This window comes from Alligator sinensis, unplaced genomic scaffold, assembly GCF_000455745.1.
Source record: "Alligator sinensis unplaced genomic scaffold, ASM45574v1 scaffold386_1, whole genome shotgun sequence".
NCBI classification, from domain to species: Eukaryota; Metazoa; Chordata; order Crocodylia; family Alligatoridae; genus Alligator; species Alligator sinensis.
In genome coordinates, this window is record NW_005841996.1 from 450,482 (window position 1) to 470,379 (window position 19,898).

The following is a 19,898-nucleotide window of genomic DNA, read 5'->3' on the forward strand; positions in this document are numbered from 1 at the left end:
CCCATATGTCCAACCTGTCCAGGTCTGCTTGTAGTTGTTCCCTGCCCTCCGGCGTGTCCACTTCTCCCCACATTTTTGTGTCATCTGCAGACTTGGACAGAGTACACTTCACTCCCTCGTCCAAGTCGCTGATGAAGACATTGAAGAGTATCGGTCCAAGGACCGAGCCCTGCGGGACCCCACTGCCCACACCCTTCCAGGTCGATACCAACCCATCCACCACGACTCTCTGGGTACGACCCTCTAGCCAATTCGCCACCCATCAGACCGTGTAGTCATCCAAGTCACAGCCTCTTAACTTGTTCACCAGTATGGTGTGGGATATCGTATCGAAGGCCTTCCTGAAATCTAAGTAAACAACGTCAACACCTACTCCTGCGTCCAGGTGTTTTGTAACCTGGTCATAAAAAGAGACTAGATTAGTCAGGCATGATCTACCTGCTACGAACCCGTGCTGGTTTCCCCTCAGCATAATTTTTCCTGTCGGACTCTCGCAAATGTGAGCCTTGATTATTTTTTCAAAGACTTTGCCAAGGATGGAGATGAGACTGACTGGCCTATAGTTGCCACATATTTGTGCCACTGCTAGTTGTCCCTGGACATGCCCCTGTACATGTGCTCTGGCACGGGGCAAATTGTCCCGTGTGGAGTAGTGAAGGCTGGGACCTGCACCTGGGCTGGCTCCAGCAGCCTTACCTAGAGTGCAGGGAGCCTCCTGGGGCTGCAGTGGCAACGATCCAACCACTTGGAGCCTGGCCAACAACTGGAGCATGGCTGTGACCAGCCAGGCTCCAGTTTGGGGCTGCTCATGCTGCAGCCTCATTTTTTCTGTGTTTTTTCTAGATACTGGGATTTCCCAGTATCTATTCCCAGTATCTAGTTTTGCTGCCACACTGGATTCATGTGCACTGTGTGTATTTTGCAGCTGCTTGAAAGGCTTTGAGGTGCTTCAAATCGCATGTTCCTGCTCATAGGGATGCGGCCATGGAGGCAGTGGCAACTTCCCCATATCCCCTGCTGCCAGGCCTTTCCCAATCTGGGTCCACGTGCCGCCCCCATGCTCTCCCACTGCTCGCCCAGCTGGGCGCAGCAGGGTAAAGCCATGGCTTGTCCGGGAGGCACAGGGAGGCTGGAGTGGCTTCTGCTGCTGCGCACTGCTTGTCTGAGGCAGCACAGTGGCACTGTCTTGTGCCTTCCCACCCCAGCTGGGTGAGTGGTGGGAGGGCATAGCCCCCACTCCCAGTGCCTTCCACCCGGAGTGAGCCATGCCTATATTGCATCCCCTCTGCCCTGGCTGGGCAAGCAGCAGAAGAGCGTAGCCCACACTCTCAGCACTGCTGCGCCCACATCTTTCGCCATCCCCGCCCTGGCTGGACAAGCGGCAGCAGGGCAGAGCCCCCACTCCCAGCACCTTCTGCCACCCATCTGGAGTGCAGCCTGGCCCAGCCCACCCTCTCTGTGGGGGCATTGATTTGTCCTCTCCCGTGCCCCTTCCCTTCCCCCTCTGCCCACCACAACAGACTTGCCAGCTGGAGGCAGCTGTCCCCAGCATGGGGACAGTCTATGGCTGAATCTCTGAATTGGCCTGAAATCTCTGAATCAATTCAGAGGTTTCTGATTTGATTCGGACCTTTTAGTGGGTCTCCTGATTTGATTCAGTTTCGGAGATTCAGCTGCCAAATCGGGCCGAATCTCCTCCAAATTGAATTGGCTCCTGAAGCTTCGCACAGCCCTACTGTTCAGTAGCACCCCTTGCCAGCTAATTAAAGGCCTAATCCTGCAAGCTGATTTTCTTTTGGTAAGTGTGGAGTGCAGTGAACTTCTATTGATTTAGCATTTTTACTCAAATCTCAAATGTGTTTTTTTTCTGTATTCAACTGTGGGGGGAGGGGGAGCCTATCATCTTAGATTTGAGTGCAAGCAAAGGTGATAGCTGTAGCTCCAACTCCAACCCCAAACGTGGAGTCAAGGTTGCAGCCACAGATGCTGCCCCCACTCTCTACCTGCCCCCTTCAGCCTCTGCTCCCACCAACCTTTGCTTCCCCTCAGCTGCTTATCTTCCCATTCCAGCTCGAGTGGGGGAGAAATTCAGGAGGGGTCTGTGGAGAGAGGCAGGCAGCAAGGGGGCAGGCAGGAAAGGAGGCAAGTTGTGGGGTAGAGCAGGTGCCAAGGATGCAGGCACTGTGGGGGGGCAGGTGTTGGGGGAGCAGGCAGAAGGAGTGCAATTGGGGAGGCAGTCAGCAGGGGGGCAGGGGCTATGGGCATCAGCCAGGGGCCATGTGTGGGGCATACAGCCACCAGGTGAGCAGACCACTGGGTCCCCTTCCTGCCTGCCCCCAGCAGTGAGAGGGGTCACAAATTTTAAGCTGACCCTCCAAAAATTAGGTTCTAGACATAGAAGAATATAACAAATTTGTAAATTTTCCATATCTAAAATCTAATTAGTGGGGAGTCATCTTAAATTCAGTTCTTCTGGATTCAGGTAAATACAATAAGTGGATTTTAAAGTCTGGAATCTTCAAGTGTTGCACAAATTAGTATTTCTGGATAAAGGAGCATTTCCCTTTAATACTGCATGATACCTGTCACTTACATTTGAGCACATTAAAGAGTTAAGCCTCAAGATACTTCTGTAAAGCAGGCAAAAATCAGTGTCTTCCTTTTGGAGATAGAGACATGAGGTGCAGATTAAGCAAATTGTTGAAGTCTATGAGAAACCTGGGATTTAAATCTAGCTCTCTGCAGAATAGGTGCCTATTCATATGCAGAGAGGCTGCTCCAATGTGTTGTAATTATAGTGTGTCGGAGCAGGTTCGATTAATCGAGGCTGCTGGTGCGTGGTAATTATTGCTCTCCAGCAGACTCCAGTGTCTCATGTACTAGCACCCCCACACTGAAAAATAGCAGTGGGTGTGCTTTAACTAAAGCTCGTTTGAAACGAGACTCCTCCCCCCCGGCATGAACACAACCATGTTCAATTTAAGTCCCCATACAAATTTAGAATATCAGAAAACTAGTTAGGTAGAATCCTTTATATTGGATGCATCCTGGGTTAACTTGGGAACTGAGGAAAAAGTGCATGTAGGATTGCTTAATTTAAATGCATGCTGTTTAACATATTGAGTAGCTCATTTGTCCTTTTTTTCAATTATGATGACTGTGGCGGGCCAGTAGGGGGTGCTCCTGCATTGAGCCACCTGCCTCACTGTGCCCAACCACCTTCCAGGCTCCGAGTGCCTCCCTGGGGGTGCCTCACATCCAGCCAGCCCACTTCCTGGAGCATACCTGCAAGCCTGGGGGTAACACTGCAACCACCCAGAGTCTGGACTGATCTTGGACCTTCACCCTCTGGGAAACACAGGCCTAGTGGTCCTTGAGAGTACTTGACCCACTACAAGAACTTGGGGTGCTTCCCTCAGACTGAAGCACAAATAGTGGTCTCCCTTAGTCAGCCAAACCAAGGGGTCCCCAAGGCATAATCTAGACCAAATGAGTCTCCTATGCTAGGTACAAAGAAGAATCTTATTGGTTACAAGGAGTAGGTTTGGAATAGGGTACAGGGTAGAGCGATATCAGAGAAATCACTTAGAGCAAACAGTGGCATGGTAGCCTTTGATCTCATATCAGAGTTACTGCAAGCTGTATATCTAGTTAGATTTCAAGTAGCTTACACACAAGTATCATCCAGAGGCAGATGGAGATTTCCTCTGGAGGCAAGCAGTTCATTGACCACGAGTTTCAAGAGAGAGAGAGTTTCAGATGATCCAACTTCTCTGAGAGTTCTCATTATGGCTGCTGCCCCCCCCCAACCGGGCAGTCCTTAACTTATATAGACCTTATGGCCATGTGTAGACTAAACGAGGGGCGTGTGTGCACAACACCTTAAAGCGGGCTAAGTGCTTTTGCACCGCTTTAATGGTGTTGGTGTTTGCATGCCTCGGCAGCGTATTGCATGTTAATTCTAGCTGCTGTAGGAAATTCGGCAGCGTAATGCACCTTAAATGACTTGGGGCACACCTTAAATGACTCCGTGGCCCCTGCAGCCACGGAGCGAAGCACTGGGCTATGTGCAGCTCCGCGGTTCTGCAGGAAGCCTTGCAGGCAGCCTGGCAGCAGCCCGGGAAAACAGGTTCCGCCCATACCTGATCCTCCCCCCGAAGCTTGCCTGCCTACCTGAGCTGTGCAGGGGTCTGGTGCTTCCCTCTATGGCTGCGGTGCCCCTCGCTCCCCGGGACCGCCCGAGCCAGGTGCATGCAGGCAGGTGCCGCCTGGGGGTGCCACCGCTGCAGCGGAGGGAAACACCAATCCCACCCCCCCAGCCCAGGGACTGCTCCGCCCGCTGGCAGCTCACCTTCCTCTCCCCACCAGAGAGGCAGGTAAGTCAGCAGGGTGTACACACAACACGGGGGTTTAATTGGCCCTAAATTGAAGCAGTGTTTTTTAAAACCCACTGCTTCAATTTAGGGCCCCCTTTTTGTCTACACACGCCCTATGACCTTATTTACCCGATCCAATGGAGCCCAGCAGCTGTTGGCTACCGGTAACAAGTTTGTCAAGATCCAGCTCCCCCTGCACTGGTGATATGGCACAATGGGATCCAGTAATTATGTCTCTTGCCTTGCATGTGTGGCATGGTAGGAAGCATGATTGTTGAGATCCTGCGTCAGATCCTATTGCATATTTACTTTAACATCTATCAGGGGCCGTAGGTACCGATAAATGATGACTTACAAACTATGGCAACTGTGGGCACTTACACACCTGTGGGGAGCCTGCTCCAGCACGTTGGAGAACCAGCACATGGTAATTCTTACACTCCAGCAGACTCCAGCATCTCATGTATTAGCATCCCTGCACTGAAAAATGATGACGATTAGTCGAGTCTGCTGGATCACGTAAATTGGCATGCTATGGTAGCCTCATACATCATCTGTATCAGTGGTGCAGCGCGTCTGCATACTGAGAAAATGGCAGCAGCACGCTTTGAAATGAAACACGTTCAATGTGCTTTAGTTCAAAGTGCCCTGCTACCATTTTCTTAGCGCAGGGATGTGCTGCACTGCCAGTGTACCTGATGTGCAGGCACTTTCAATAAGTGTGGCTCGCTAATTAGAAGTCCCCAGTGCTGCATCAGGAACACATGTAAAAATGCCTTGTATGCCTATAGTGTGATATACCTTTACTATTGGTGAGTGCATTATTGCATTAAAAATAGGTTTAAACTTTCTGTGATTTTTTTATGCTTCTCTTTATTATGCAAATACAAAAAATGTATAAAAAATGTACAGTCCTCGTCTTGCTTGTGGCTGATTTGTAGGGGTGGAAAGGTAAATAGAAGCTGAAGAGTTAGAGGAGCATTCATTCTTTTTGTTCAAGACCTTGTCCTCTAAGATGGTTTAGCAGCAAGCATAACGTCTGTAGAGGGCTCACCTGTTCTCTTCCCAGAAAAAAATCAGGGCATAAATCTGTAAGAAGAAATTTAATAATTTAATGTACTAAGAACTTCATTTGAGAAATTCCAGACATTGCATTTATAAGCTGATTGTGATGATGGAATACTGAACTTCATTCAGAAGCTTACATTGTATATCGGATTTTTTCCTGGGTGACCAAATTTATTTTTTCCTGGGCAGCCAGTTTATTCCCCGAGTCATAATCATCATACTTGTTTGTTCTTATTCTTTAAAATAGTTTTAAGATTCACATTCTAGTTTTGGTTTCAGGCCTTTAATTCAGTACAGAATCATTATTAAATTCAATTCACACCTGAAAAGCTATCTCTTTTGTATTCCACATGTCACATATTTAAAAAGTAAAGACATGGTGCTATATTTTGTATGGTCTTTATTTTCTTGTTGTTTAGTTATCAAGGAGGTGTATAATTCCCTTGAAGATGTGGGCCATATAGTCAAAGAAGCATCTGACACTCTGGAATGCAGAATTGAAAGAATTCTGCAGAATATGGCCAAAACTCCTCTTTTAATTCTGCCTGAAGATGAACCCATTGAAGTACCTGATTTCCTGGAGATGACACAAAAGCTTACCTTTGCAGCAGCTGGTACTCTGTCTCTGTAGGTTTAACTCTCATATAGTTTGTGGAATCTACGGGTAGAAATGAGTGTAACCTTACATTTCATTTGTGCCACCTGTACATTTTTTTTTGGCGGCACAAATGCTGAGCATATGGACCGCATTGGGCATTTACTTTTTTCCCATGACGCGCTAGAGATCCGCTGCTTCACTGATTAATTGAGTCTGCTCTGCATGTGAGCTGAAGCAAGCTGCACTGCACCATGTGCAGTTGTATAAGTAGTGAAATATGCATCAGTGTGCAGAAAATGGCAGTGGTGCGCTTTTGACCTAAACCACCTCTGTGGTGTTTTAGTTCAAAAGCACCCTGCTGCCATTTTCTCAGCCGGGCACTTCCTTTTCAAAGTGCCCACCAGTGCAACACGTGCATCTGTAAAGATGCCCATTACTTTTGGTTGCACCACATCAAAGGAAAATCAGTGGCTCAACAAAAGGTGGTAATAAACTCTGCCACTTTATTGTGGAGGACATAGGTGATGCGTAGCAGGGGGCATGTGTGCCCCTGACAGTGCTGGTGCCCCCCTAACAGTGAGCGCTTCAACTGGTAGGGGGCATGGAAAGCAGTCATAGTGCCTGCCCTGACATTGGCTCCACCGCGTCACAGACGTCATGCCCTGCTGGTGCCCCCCCCAGACTTGGGAGGCACCAGTCGCCCATGATGGTGGATGTCTCGCTATTTATCTGCTGCTTTTTCTGCTCAGCCAGGCCTGTGCCCTGGGTCTGGCTGAGTGGGGAAAAATGCTTCTGTGCTCAGTAGACATGAAGGTCTGGCTGGATGGGGAAAACCTCTTTCTCCTCCACTTAGCCTTGTAGAAGAATTCCCCCCGAACATCTGCAAGTGTGGAGTGGGGAGTGCAAGTCCTCCCCCCCACCCATCTCCTGCAGAGGGATTTCCCCACATCTGCCTGAAAATGTGGAGGAGGGGAGGGGGACCTCTCTTCAAGTGCCCCCTGGCTGTGCCAGTAGGTGGATGGTGGGAAAATCCCTTGCAGAAGATTCTTCCACTCCCTAACACAGGTGCGTCTGCAAGCAGTAAGTCAGTAGATGTCTCTGCAGTGTGATCAGCTGTGCTGTAACATGTTGCAGCACAGCTGATCATGCTTCACAAATACTTCTGTTTCTAGCCTGTAACTGATTAAGTTCAGAATACATTAGCATTTTAATCTCAGTTATAATAAAACTTAAGGTATTACCTACAGTATGTTGCATCTTTACATTGTAACTGTAATACTTATTTTTGGTTTTTTGCACTGAAACGCAGTAACTCTAGCTGGATAAAGCATTAGCTCAACTCATCTGAAAAAATACCAGTAATCCTCTTTTAAATGGCCATGAGATCTAGTTATACTGGATATATAGACTACAAGGTACAAAATGGGCTGCCTGATATAGCATAATTTAACATCTCCATTTTATAGTATGCCCAAGCAGTTGGAGCTAACTGAAAAGTTTACATTTGTTTATCTGCACATAGAGGCTTTTACTATAGGTTCCTCTGAAAAACAGCATTTACACGTTTTCTCTGGTTTTGGACTTTTTTAGTTCTTTCATTGATGATTTTAATCTGATATCCTTGATGGTTCTTTGTAGAGAAAGCCAGCAGGTGGAACATTCTGTGTATGAACTGATAGACATTCTTAAGCACAGGTTGAAGCCAGAAGTCAAAAGTAGTCTTCAGGTAAGATGTAAAATGTAACCAAGTAAGATTTATTTGATAAGCTGTTAAAACTGCCTGTACTTCATGTATGAATGGAATTATTTGGAAACTTTTTTATTTTTTTGCTTTCTCTTTGACTCTTCAGGATACGTTTACCTGCAAACATCCTGATGTGAAACAAAAAACACGCTGCCAGGAATGTCTGTCTTGCAGCTATTATAATCTCCTGGGGCAACTTTGTCAGAAAAATACTGACTCTGTAGTCAAATGTAGGTTTTCATTTTTAAATATTCTTAATTTTAAACTTCTATAAGAATTTAAAATTCTCAGCTGTTTGTGGTCACTACAATAATTGCATATACGTGTTATATTCACTTAGGCACCCAGATTTCTTTAGAAGCTCTAAAACGTCGTTTACACGTTGCCAACTCTAAATATCAGATAACCAAATTGATAAAGGATCAAAGAGTTCCATTATTCAAAGCTGAAATTCAGTTGGCCATTCCAAATGTTGTCTTGAGACCAAGTCTTGATGAAATCCAGGTAACAGAAAAAAAGAACATTACAGTAATTTAAATAAGTTACTTGAAAATAGGTGTGTCTGTTTAAATCACACATAATGATACTAATGAGAAAAATAAGACTAAACTTAAAAATCAGTGGTACATGAGGTTACATCTTGAGAGAAGAGAACTGAAGCCAACAACCAACTTGTTACAATGGCCAATAAAAACAGCACTTATACTGGTGAGGTTATGCCTCTTATCTATAATTCTCCTTTTGAACAAGGCAAATATTTCACAAGGTGTGCACAAGACAAAAGTGTTAATTTCAGTGCAAACAGTAAACACCTATTCAGCCTGCTCATTCCAGTTGTTGCTTTAGTTGCATCTGCTGAGCATATCAGTTTGCAACAACAGCTGTAAATAAGTGTAACTACCATACGACTGAGAGACATGAAAAATATTGCTGCCCTCTGAATTATTTAAACACTTGCAAAAGGCAAGAATCCTTTTGGAGGATATTTTTTATTGTACCAGCTGTATGGTTGGTATAGACATAGGCAAGCCTACAGGTATCATAGTACCCTTAAACAGTTGCTTAATTTTAGGGGGTGTTGGTTGTAGCCATGTTGGTCTAAGGATATCACCAGACAAGGTTCTTTGAGTAAATGTGATATTTTTTATTAGACCAACTAAATAATTGGAAAAAAATGTTCTTTGCAAGCTTTCGGGCACAAACACCTTTCTTCAGGCATAGGGAGAGTCTGCTGCTGTTTTGTGTTCTCCTGGATGGAATAGAAGCCAATATGCAAAATGTAGGTCTGTGAAAATGTAAATGTGTGGCAGTGAGGATCAGAGACCATCACTGCCACATATTTGCATTTTCAGGGCTCAGACTCCCCACCCTGCTGCTCTGCCCCAGGGCCTCCACAGACTAGCGGGAGGGACCTGGTGCAGCAGGGCACAGCAGGGCCAGGCGGGGAAGCTCCTTGCCACTGCAAGCCCTGCGCTGCCGTGGTGAGGTGCTTCCTGCCCACCCAGCACAGGGTTGTGTCCCTCGCTCCTGCCAGACAGACACAGGTTGCCAGGGCAGCACGGGTCTTGCAGCAGCAAGGAGCCTCCCAGTCCTGCTCTGCCCTGTTGGGCCAGGTCCTGCTCACTGGGTTACAGAGGCCCCAGGGAAGGGCAGCAGGACGGGGAACCCCACCCACAGTGGGGGTTGATGATTGATGGTTTCTTTGATTTTTTTTTCCCAAGATCTTTCCAGGGATTGAGGTCAAACTGATTGTCCTGTAGTTCCCTGGATCTTTCTTCCTTCTTTTCTTGAAAATAGGCACCACATTGGCCATTTTCCAATCTTCTGGAACCTCTCCTGAGCACCATGAGTTCTCAAATATCCTCACCATTGGCATGCTATGATGTCAGCCAACTCTTTTAGCACTCTTGGCTGCATTCCATCCAGACCAGCTGACTTGTGGATGTCCAGCTTTACAAGGTGTTCCCTCACAAGATCTTCACCAATTATAGGCATATGATTACCCTTGCCCTGGTAATCCTGCATCCTGTCAGGCAGGATTATCCCTTTGGGCTGATGCAAAACTGAAGTAAAGGAATCATTGAGGAGATCAGCTTTTTCCTGTGTGTCAGTTGTCAGCTGCCCCATTTGCTTCAGCAAGGATCCAATGTTGCCTTTGTTTTTTTTTGACTTCCCACATATCTGAAGAAGGACTTTTTATTGTCCTTGATTCCCATAGCCAGTTTGAGTTCGGTTTGAACGTTAGCTTTTCTGGTCCGCTCCCTACAGGTGCGGGCCAGTGCAGTATAATCCTTCTTTGAGGTATTTCCCAACTTCCATCCTTTATAAGCTTCTCTTTTCCGGTTCAGGAGGTCCATGAGTTCCCTGTTGAGCCAAGGGGTCTCCCAGTCCTTTTGCTACCTTTCCTACAGGCTGGAATGGACTTCCCTTTTGCTTTTAGGATCGCATCCTTAAGGAGTGACCACACACTGTGGAGTCCCTTCCCTGTCAGATCATGGTCTCTCGGGACTCAACAACCAACCTCCTGAACTTGTGAAAGCCAACTTTCCTAAAGTCAAGGATTTCTGCATTGCTGACAGATTTGCCAGTTTTGTGATGGATAGAGAAAATGATCAACTCATGATCACGGTCACCAAGCTTCCCTTTGATCCTCAGGTCACTCACTAAATCTTCCCCTTTGGCCAGTGCCAGATCCAGTAGCGCCTTACCTCTTGTCGGCTTGTAGACTTCTTGAGTCAAATAGAGCTCATAAGTGCAAGTGAGGAAGCTTCACAACCGATCAGATTTGGCAGTTTGCTCTTCCCATGAGATGTCAGGGTGGTTGAAGTCACCCACGGCGATCATGCACTGACAGCGTGCAGCCTCTCCAGTTCCCTAGAGAATTTGTGGTCAAGCTCTTCCTCCTGGTTAGGAGGTCAATAATAGACTCCTACAGTTATATCCCCTTCATTATGTTCTCCCCATATTATAACCAAGAGAGTCTCAAATCAGTTGGGAGCCAATCTCTGCTTGTAGAGAAGTGTACTACTCCTTCACATAGAGAGCTACACCCCTGCCCTTTCTTGCAACACAATCCCTCCTGTACAAGATATAGCCATCGATACCTGTGGTCAGTCATATGTGGAGTCCCAGCAGGTCTCTGTTATCCCTATGAGATCGTATACATTTTTGCTTAGCAGAAGGGCCAGTTCCTCCTGTTTGTTCCTGAAGCTCCTGGTATTTGTGTACAGGCAGCTAAATCTGCCATTGGAAGCCCTGGGCTTCCTTGTGATTTTAGAAGACCTCTTAGATTTTCCGTGATGAAAAACCCAAAATCAAATACCAATATTTATAGGTACTTTTAGTTAAGCGATTAAACCAAATTTACCAAATTGCTTTAAAATGGTAAATATATCAATAAAACATTGTGTTCAGTTGATGCCTATATATAGTGGCGTTTCATTTTAATAGCAGATTTTGATATTTTTAATCAGAGATTTTGTGATGTTTTATCAGAGAATTTGCTATTTTTAAACAGAGAAAACCAGGAACCCTTCTTATCAGCAAGAAGGCCAACAGTGAAATGTAGTTTAAAAATACTATAGAAAGAAAGGTTTGTATGATGCCATAATTTACACGGCTGGAGATGAATGTTCAGCTGTTCAGATAAATATAAAAGGGCATTTTAACACAATTGTTAAAAGGGATTACGTTAATATTAACTGCCTCTGTTTACTCGTGTTCAAAATTGGTTATAATATAGTAATTATATCACAGTCCCCTATAAGGCTAAATTGCTATAAAAGTCCTTTAATATCTTCAGATAAAAGATATGCTAGGATTATTAGGTAGTAGTTTAATCCATGTTAAGTTAAACAATTTTTAAACTAGTTTAAACTTATTCTGGTGTAGATAGGACTTTATGGGACACCTCTTTCTTTTACAAGTATAGGAATTATTTGGGGTACCCTGTAATATGCCACTTAGTAGAATAATTCATGGCTAACAAAAAAAATATAAAATGTGAAAGATGTGTTTTTTAGCCTTGATATTAAACACTTTTTAGCTAGGTCTGACTTTTATTTATGTTGATGGTGAACGTTTTATCGTTTTCAGAATGCTGTAAACAAAGCAGTAAATATCATGTTGTCAATGGCCAGAGATTTACCATTATGGAAGTTTGCTCATCTGCATCATAGACAGCAGCAGGTAGAGTATTGTCTAAAACAATTTAAATGTTCAAGATCTAGATTTTCTAAATTCCCTTGAAAAAATTTTCTTATTTAGACTTGTAGTTTTTCTTTTTTTCCTAGTGAGGTACGTAGAATAATTTGATGAAATATATATTTATGGGAACTCTTTACCTTAAATAATTAGTTAAATATAAGGCTATGTCAGTATGTTTCTTGAAAATATTTTCCTTATTTAAATAGCAACATAAGTTTCAATCTGCCTTTTACAAATAATTCTTGTGCATCATGGGTAATACAAACTGTAGAAGAAAACAAACATTATCTATGTTTTCTTAGTTAATTATGCATAATAAAACAGCATTTGTCTTCTCAAGCAAAAACTACATCTGTATTTACCCAGCAAACCTGGAATGAACTTGTTAGGTCTCTCCTGGGTCACTCGCAACAGCTGCTCTCAATGTGCCAGAGACTATGGTCTCAAAAGGGGACAAAGAGGGATAGCCCAAAGCATTCTTACTGATGCAAGTCTCGGTTTGGAGCATACTGGCCTGAATGTGTGGGTATGACAAGTTCAGGAATGACCTGGCCAGGATTCACCACCCCGAAAGTTTAGACATGTCCTGGATCACTGCGTCCTTCAAATGGGGGGAAAAGCTGGCTCCAGTATCAGGAAAGGGAAAGAAAATGTGCTTCATTTACAATCTGGTCCTAAATTTGAACATTAACCATGTTTTAAGATTTGATTTCTAGTCTTTGATGTTTACCTTTACCTATTATTTTAGTATTAAAAGTGCTGATATGCTCAGAAAAGGGGCTCTTTTAAAAATTGTGTTAATGTATTCGTCAGATCTTTTCTTTATTGGCTTTTAGAATTATATCTGATAACCTTCAGTCACAGAAGTAACATTTTTACTGCTCTTTGCTGCTATTAGTCTTGCAGAGTTAAAACAACCCAGAGATTCAATTTCTCCTTGTGTATCACCAGGAAAGACTTGGTAACTAAGGGCATTTATACACATACATTTTTGCACAGAGACACTCTAGAGATCTGGCGTGTCAGAGCAGACTTGATTAATTGTGTGCGCTTTGGACACGAGCTGACACGCACTGCACTGCACTGTGTGCAGTTGTATAAGTGGCAAAATGCATGTCAGCATACAGAAAATGGCAGTGGTGCAGTTTTGAGCTAAAGCATTTCCCGTGTGTTTTAGTTCAAAAGTGTGCTGCCTCCATTTTCTCAGCACTGACATGCATTTTACTGCTTATACAACTGCATGCGCTGCAGCACCAGCTACTTTTCAAAGTGCCCACCGCTGTGGCACATGCATGTGTACAAATGCCCTTAGTTTCAAAGGGTCACTCAGTGCAACCTATGTCACTTTTTATTTGAAGAAAGAATTAACTCAATTTTCATCTCAGATTCAAGGCAGGATTCCTACGGCTGGCAATCAGGGATAAAAAGAACTAGTAAAATTTCATTGAGAGATAATAAATGTGGAACCCCATAATGCCATTTTTACGCAGTCACTTTTAAGAATAGAATTATAATCCATCAAAATGATCCAATCAGAGAGAGGTGGTGGTTCATAATTGTTTTGGTCTACAGTTTTTATCTACCTTCATAAATGAGATACTGTGCTTATAATTCAGTCATTCTTATTTTAGTATGTCTGGTAAAACTGCCAGACATATTGACTTACTTATTCTATATCAGACTGAACAGGCTGCTGCCATAGAGCTCGGGGATGAGAGCAAACTGACGAAGATGGTGGCACTGAAACTTTTGGACAAACAGATCAGTGAACACAAAGATATAAACAAAGTAATAATCCATCTTAGCACGATAATTTCATCTCTTAAGAATGATGCTGCGAAAATTTTGAAGAGTTTTAGTAAATTCTCAAGCATCTGGAATCAGGTTAGCTACCTATTAAATACACTTTATCACTTTATTGAAAATTTATTTTTTTACTGATGAAGCTGCTTTTAGTTCTGTTGATAGAACTTGTGTCCTTTAGAAATTACATGATTTTGCCTGTCCTGTGCATCTTCCCCTTGTAAACATTTTCTAGGAACAATTGGTTTATTTTTCATATTACAAATAGACTAGATCTCACAGTGACTTATGATGTAGATCTTTGCACCTTCTGACTAGTGCAATCCAGTGCAGAGTAATATTAAGTAGCGACATCTTAAGCAGGAAAGATAAACTACCAACCCTACCTACCAAAAAATGTTATTGTCAGCCTGATCTTCGAGAATGAGCATGAAGCATGCCATCTACTGATTGTTTCCAGCCTTCACAGAAAATGAAGCAACATTCATATCACAGAATAGTGACAACCCATCTCCAGCTATATCTAGCATCTGCTGACATTCTGGATTCTTTGCAATCATACTTTTAGACCAAGGCTTGATATGGAGAAAACGCCAAAGTTTCTTGACAGCTGCTTCTTATCCACAAAAAATAGTATATGGAGATCTTCAAGCATCAGTACTGTCTCTTCAGTGGCTCAACTGTGGTCTTCGTCACCAATGATACTTTGATGACACACCATTCTGTCTCCCTCTTAGTATCTGCAATCAGTGTCATCACACAAACTTCACAAGGCCAGCAACAGATTAGCACTTAGATGAAAATTAGTTGGGTAAAAGTAAATCTAGAAAGAACCAAAGAAATTCCTGAGGCTGAAGTTCACAGAGAAACTTCAACCTTTTATGCAGAACATGGGAAACAGCCTCATTAAAAGAAAAAACAGCACACTAATGCTTTTTCCTATAAAATTAATTGATGGCATCTTTTCCACATGTGTGCACCAAAATGATTAAGACTCAAATATGCCCCAATCTGTATTAGTAGTCATAAAGTATAGGTAAAACATACAAGAAGAAAGGAGGCTGTTGAGCTGTTAGTCGTTGACAGGTGACTGGATATAGTTTCTTCAACTGCAAAATGATACCCTGGCTGTTGGCGGATTTTAGTCATTTTGCAAAGGATGAACGGAAAAGGAAGGGAAGTAATTATTCCCAGTACAAGTTTAGCAGCTTAATTGCTGACTGGCTGACTCAATTGACACATTTGGAGTGGTGGCAGGCATTCTTATTTTTATCAGTTTCTTTGCATAGATACAAAAAAGTGCTCCACACAGGGAATAGGACAAGGACAAGAAAAAGAAAAGTAAGTTAGGTCAAATAATTTATAAAATTTAAATTAGATCTTAAGCCCTTTGAGACATGGAACATATCTTCATACGTGTTAACATAGCACCTAGCACAGTTGGGAGCTCTTGAAGCTACTATAATTGAAATGTTAAATAATAACCAAACAATCTCCATTTTATGTAGGAGCCAGAAGAAAAAGTAAAAGAGTTTCTAGAAACAAATCCAGTGATGTCTGAATTCCACACTCAGCTTAGTTACTTTTCTGTAAGTACTACCTTAAACATCTCTGCTGTACAGAGAAAAATTGTAGTGCGGTAAGGATGATATTTGTTTTTATTTTTAGCTATTAGAAATCCAAATTAGAGAATTGCCAAATCATTGTGTATTGGAATCAGTGGATTTTGCAACAGAATCTTTGAAAATGGCCTTAATTCAGGAATGTCGTTTGAGACAGAGAACATTTGGATTAGCTTTAAATAAAAAATCTGCCGTAGACATGGATGAAATTTATGCATTCATTGACAATCTCAGCAAGCAATTAATCAGGCCAATCAATGATCTTGATGATGTGCGCAGCACAATGGAAGCACTAAAGGAAATTCGTGAAGTTGAGATAAAAATAGATATAACAATTGGACCTATAGAAGAATCTTACTCTCTGTTACATAAATATGATCTGCTCTTTCAAGATGGAAACGCAGAGAGAGTTGATGGGTTATCTTATGCATGGAAAAGCCTAAACACTCAGGTACTGTATCTTTAACACTTCTCAAATTTTAAATGGGAGTTGTTCTTATTCTTATCAGTATTTTTGTGTCAAATTATTGGAAAAGAGCTAATTTATTTTAAATATTTGCTTATTTAAAATCTTCCAATTTTTTTCACTTTTATGCATGTATTTGTGCATGGCAGGCACTAAGAACTCAGGACTTATTACTTAAAGCACAACCAGCCATGAAAAAAGATTTATTGGATGGTGTTAAAAAGTTCCAGGTGGATACTGTGGAATTTTACAAAGACTATGATGATAAGTGAGTGACTTATGATGCAGTACAAAGTACACTGGTGACAGTTCTCAAGTGCTATACAGATGTTTCAGGAAACAAATAAAGAATTGCAAAAGACAAGCTCCATGTGGAAAAAATATGCAGTTTGAGGGGGAAAAAAATCTCAATATGTATGACAATTAAAACACAATTAGATAATCATTGTCATAGATTCATTTCTTGTAACAGTAATTTCAGTATAGGGTTCAAGTATGAAATTGCAAAAATGTTATTAAGTTTGGAAAAAAAGAAGAATCAGCCAACATAATCTCAAAAAAAAAAACTTTTTAAGGAGCTGAATCTAAATGCAACCTGATATCTGTACTTTAGATATGTATGTTTTGATTTTTGGAGTGGCCCTGGTCTTGAAAACCTTCCTTCAAAGGAAGCAAGTAACAGATTTCAAATCTTAATTTGAAGTTTATGAGTAGCTCTTTCAAAGTTAAAGCATAAAGCCCTCTGGAACATGCTTCTCGGTGCACTGAGCCATGTATGCATGCAGATTTTAATTTAGGTCTAAAATTAGTAAACCCATATTTTAATTGTTCTATTTTGTTTCCTTTACCAATTGTTGCAGTCTTTTTTTCTGAGTTACGTTTTCTGTCTCTCCCCATTTTCACTAGAAGTGGGAATTTTATTACAGTATATTTTTAAAACAATAAAAAATAATGTGAAATGATGAAGAAAAATAAAATATTAGATGTTGTGAGTTTGTAGTAACACAATATGCTAGATACCATAATGAATGTTTTCACCACAATATAGTTTTGACTCAAGAAGGACAAGGCATCTGATGTTAAGGCATGAAAGTTAATCCTCGGGAAAAAATATTTTAGAAGCATTTTGTAGTGTTCAGAGCAGGGGAATTTTCCATTAAAACAATTGTTCTGTTGCACTTGCTTGGGAAAACTGATGTCTGTACTTCAGATATGTATGTTTTGGTTTTCAGTGGCCCTGGTGTGGAAAACCTCCCCCCACAGGAAGCAAGCGACCGATTACAAATCTTCCAAGCCAAGTTTGATGAACTATGGAGGAAGTACATCACTTTTTCTGGTGGGGAGGAATTATTTGGTCTTTCTGTCACAGGTAAAAATGCCACAGCTGGAATTCAATACCACTGCAAAATTATATTAGTCAGGAAATAATGGGATTGCTGTCTTTCTAGTAGCTTTGTCCATAAATGCTGGGTTGTTATGAGATGCCTTCAACAGCGTATTCTTCTGGAGTTTGTTTTTGTAATATAGACAGTAAGACTACTTCTGATGGAGGCCTATCTTTTGTCACTACTGGCAAGCAGGGGGGGCCGCAGCTGCTGCCTCTGTGGTACAGCTCCGACAGGTGAGCCCAGAGCCAGCGCAGGGCCCAGGCTGGCAGTGGGGGCAGGTTACAAGCTGGTGCTGAGCATGGGAAAAGCAGCCCCAGGGCCGGCGCCTCACACTGCAGCCACTTGCAACCCACGTGGGGCTGCCTGTGCCTGCTCAGGACAGCCCCACGCAGGCTGCAAGTGGCTGCAGCAGGGAGCACCAGCCACAGGGCGGGAGAGGGGCCACTTTTCCCCAGCTGCAGCTTTTCCCCAAGCTGCTTTTCCCTGGGCTCCTTCCCTGCCTGGGGTCCTCCCCTTCCCACCCCACCCCCTACCTTACCCGAGGTTCCGGCGCCGGTGCAGCCACGTTTCCAGGCCAGAAGCCCCTGCTGGGGCTTCTGGCTGAGGGGGTGGGGCTGGGCAGGCCCTTCTGTTCCAGGAGTCCGCTGGGGCTTCCCCTGGGTCCTACTGCCCCTGGTTCCTGCCATTTTTGACAGAGACCAAAGACAGATTAATATTTATTTTCTAAAATTTTTGGGGCCCTGCAGGCCAGATAGAATGGCCGTGTGGGCCGGATCCAGCCCATGGGACATATTTTGCCCACCCCTGGTTTAACCCCAGCACTTTTTCCTGCCTAGAGCAGGGGGTCAGACTTGATCTACAAGGTCCCTTCCGATCCTAGAAATCTATGAAATAAAACACTCAAAGCTCCTCCTGAGTCACCATGCCTCTGCAGCAGCCTCCTCCCCCTTCTTTGGACCTCTCTGAACCCCTGGGTTACCTGATCCTTGCCTGCCTGAGCTGGCAGGAGCTCTCTTCCACACATAGTTCCAAGCTGCACTATGCCTCTGCCAGAAAAACCCAGGCTTATAGACCCTGAGCTCCTCTTCTTCCAGTCAGGTGCTCTCCTGACTAGCCACAGGTTTATCCTCTCTACCTGATGGGCAGCTTACTGTGCCTAGGTTACAGCTGCTCCCTTGCTGCCTTCCTTCTCACAGCTAATCCCTGTTGAGCTGTCTGGGGCCCTTTCTGCTGCAATCTCTCCATTAAAGTAACAGGAACACCCTGGTTCTCTGTTATAGCCCCATCAGTCTTTCCTTCTTGGGTGTCCAGTGGGTCAGCTTTCAGAAGATGTGGAAGGTGCTCACTGCTACACCTACTCTATAGCTTTTGGGCACCCTGTTGGGATATAACTGCTGTAGGTTCAAACTCTCCAAGACACAGAAGGACCTAGAACTCAGATCTCTTATATCCTGGGCACATACTTTAACCACTCGACTATTGATGGGGAGCCCCATGTTGTCTGTGTAAATATCTCACTGTCCAGGGCAAATGGAATATGCCATATTAAGTCAGCAGCCCCGGATGAGCTCCATCCGAGGGTACTGAAGGCACTGGCTGATGTCATTGCACAGCCACTAGCAAGAATATTTGAGCACTCGTGGCACACGGGCCAGGTCCGGGAGGACTGGAAAAGAGCCAGTGTTGTCCCTATTTTCAAGAAGGGGAGGAAGGAGGATCCAGGCAACAATAGGCCAGTCAGTCTCACCTCCATCCTTGGCAAAGTCTTTGAAATGATTATTAAGGCTCATATATGTGAGAGCCCAGCAAGAAAAATTATGCTGAGGGGAAACCAGCTCAGGTTCGTAGCAGGCAGATCATGCCTGACTAATCTAGTCTCTTTTTATGACCAGGTTACAAAACACCTGGACGCAGGAGTAGGGGTTGACATCATTTACTTAGACTTCAGGAAGGCCTTCGATACGGAATCCCACCCCGTACTGGTGAACAAGTTAAGGCTGTGACATGGATGATTACACAGTCCGGTGGGTGGCAAATTGGCTAGAGGGTCGTACCCAGAGGGTGGTAGCGGATGGGTCGGTATCGACCTGGAAGGACGTGGGCAGTGGGATCCCACAGGGCTCGATCCTTGGACCAATACTCTTCAATGTCTTCATCAGTGACTTTATCGAGGGATTGAAGTGTACTCTGTCCAAGTTTGCGGATGATACAAAACTGTGGGGAGAAGTGGACACACTGGAGGGCAGGGAACAACTACAGGCAGACCTGGACAGGTTGGACAAATGAGCAGAAAACAACAGAATGCAGTTCAACAAGGAGAAATGCAGAGTGCTGCACCTAGGGAGGAAAATGTCCAGCACACCTACTGCCTAGGAAATGACCTGCTCGGTAGCACGGAAGTGGAAAGGGATCTTGGCGTCCTAGTGGACGCCAAGATGAATATGAGTCATCAGTGTGACGAAGTCATCAGGAAAGCTAATAGCACTTTATCGTGCATCAGCAGATGCATGACAAATAGAACCAAGGAGGTGATACTTCCCTTCTATCAGGCGCTGGTCAGACCGCAGTTGGAATACTGCGTGCAGTTTTGGGCGCCGCACTTCAAGAGGGATGTGGATAACCTGGAG

At 43.8% G+C, this 19,898-nt stretch overlaps 1 protein-coding gene across 1 annotated transcript in view; it reads left to right on the forward strand.

Annotated features, from left to right (window-relative positions):
- Positions 1-19,898, forward strand: part of LOC102384022 (dynein heavy chain 5, axonemal-like) — a 303,673-nt gene that overhangs the window by 72,997 nt on the left and 210,778 nt on the right. Inside the window, exons 21-30 of the mRNA XM_025201485.1 lie at positions 5,864-6,071; positions 7,681-7,768; positions 7,893-8,016; positions 8,127-8,290; positions 11,882-11,974; positions 13,673-13,876; positions 15,304-15,384; positions 15,464-15,868; positions 16,033-16,151; positions 17,116-17,252. Of these exons, the coding sequence (XP_025057270.1) occupies positions 5,864-6,071; positions 7,681-7,768; positions 7,893-8,016; positions 8,127-8,290; positions 11,882-11,974; positions 13,673-13,876; positions 15,304-15,384; positions 15,464-15,868; positions 16,033-16,151; positions 17,116-17,252 (1,623 nt within the window). The remainder of the gene's footprint in view (positions 1-5,863; positions 6,072-7,680; positions 7,769-7,892; positions 8,017-8,126; positions 8,291-11,881; positions 11,975-13,672; positions 13,877-15,303; positions 15,385-15,463; positions 15,869-16,032; positions 16,152-17,115; positions 17,253-19,898) is intronic.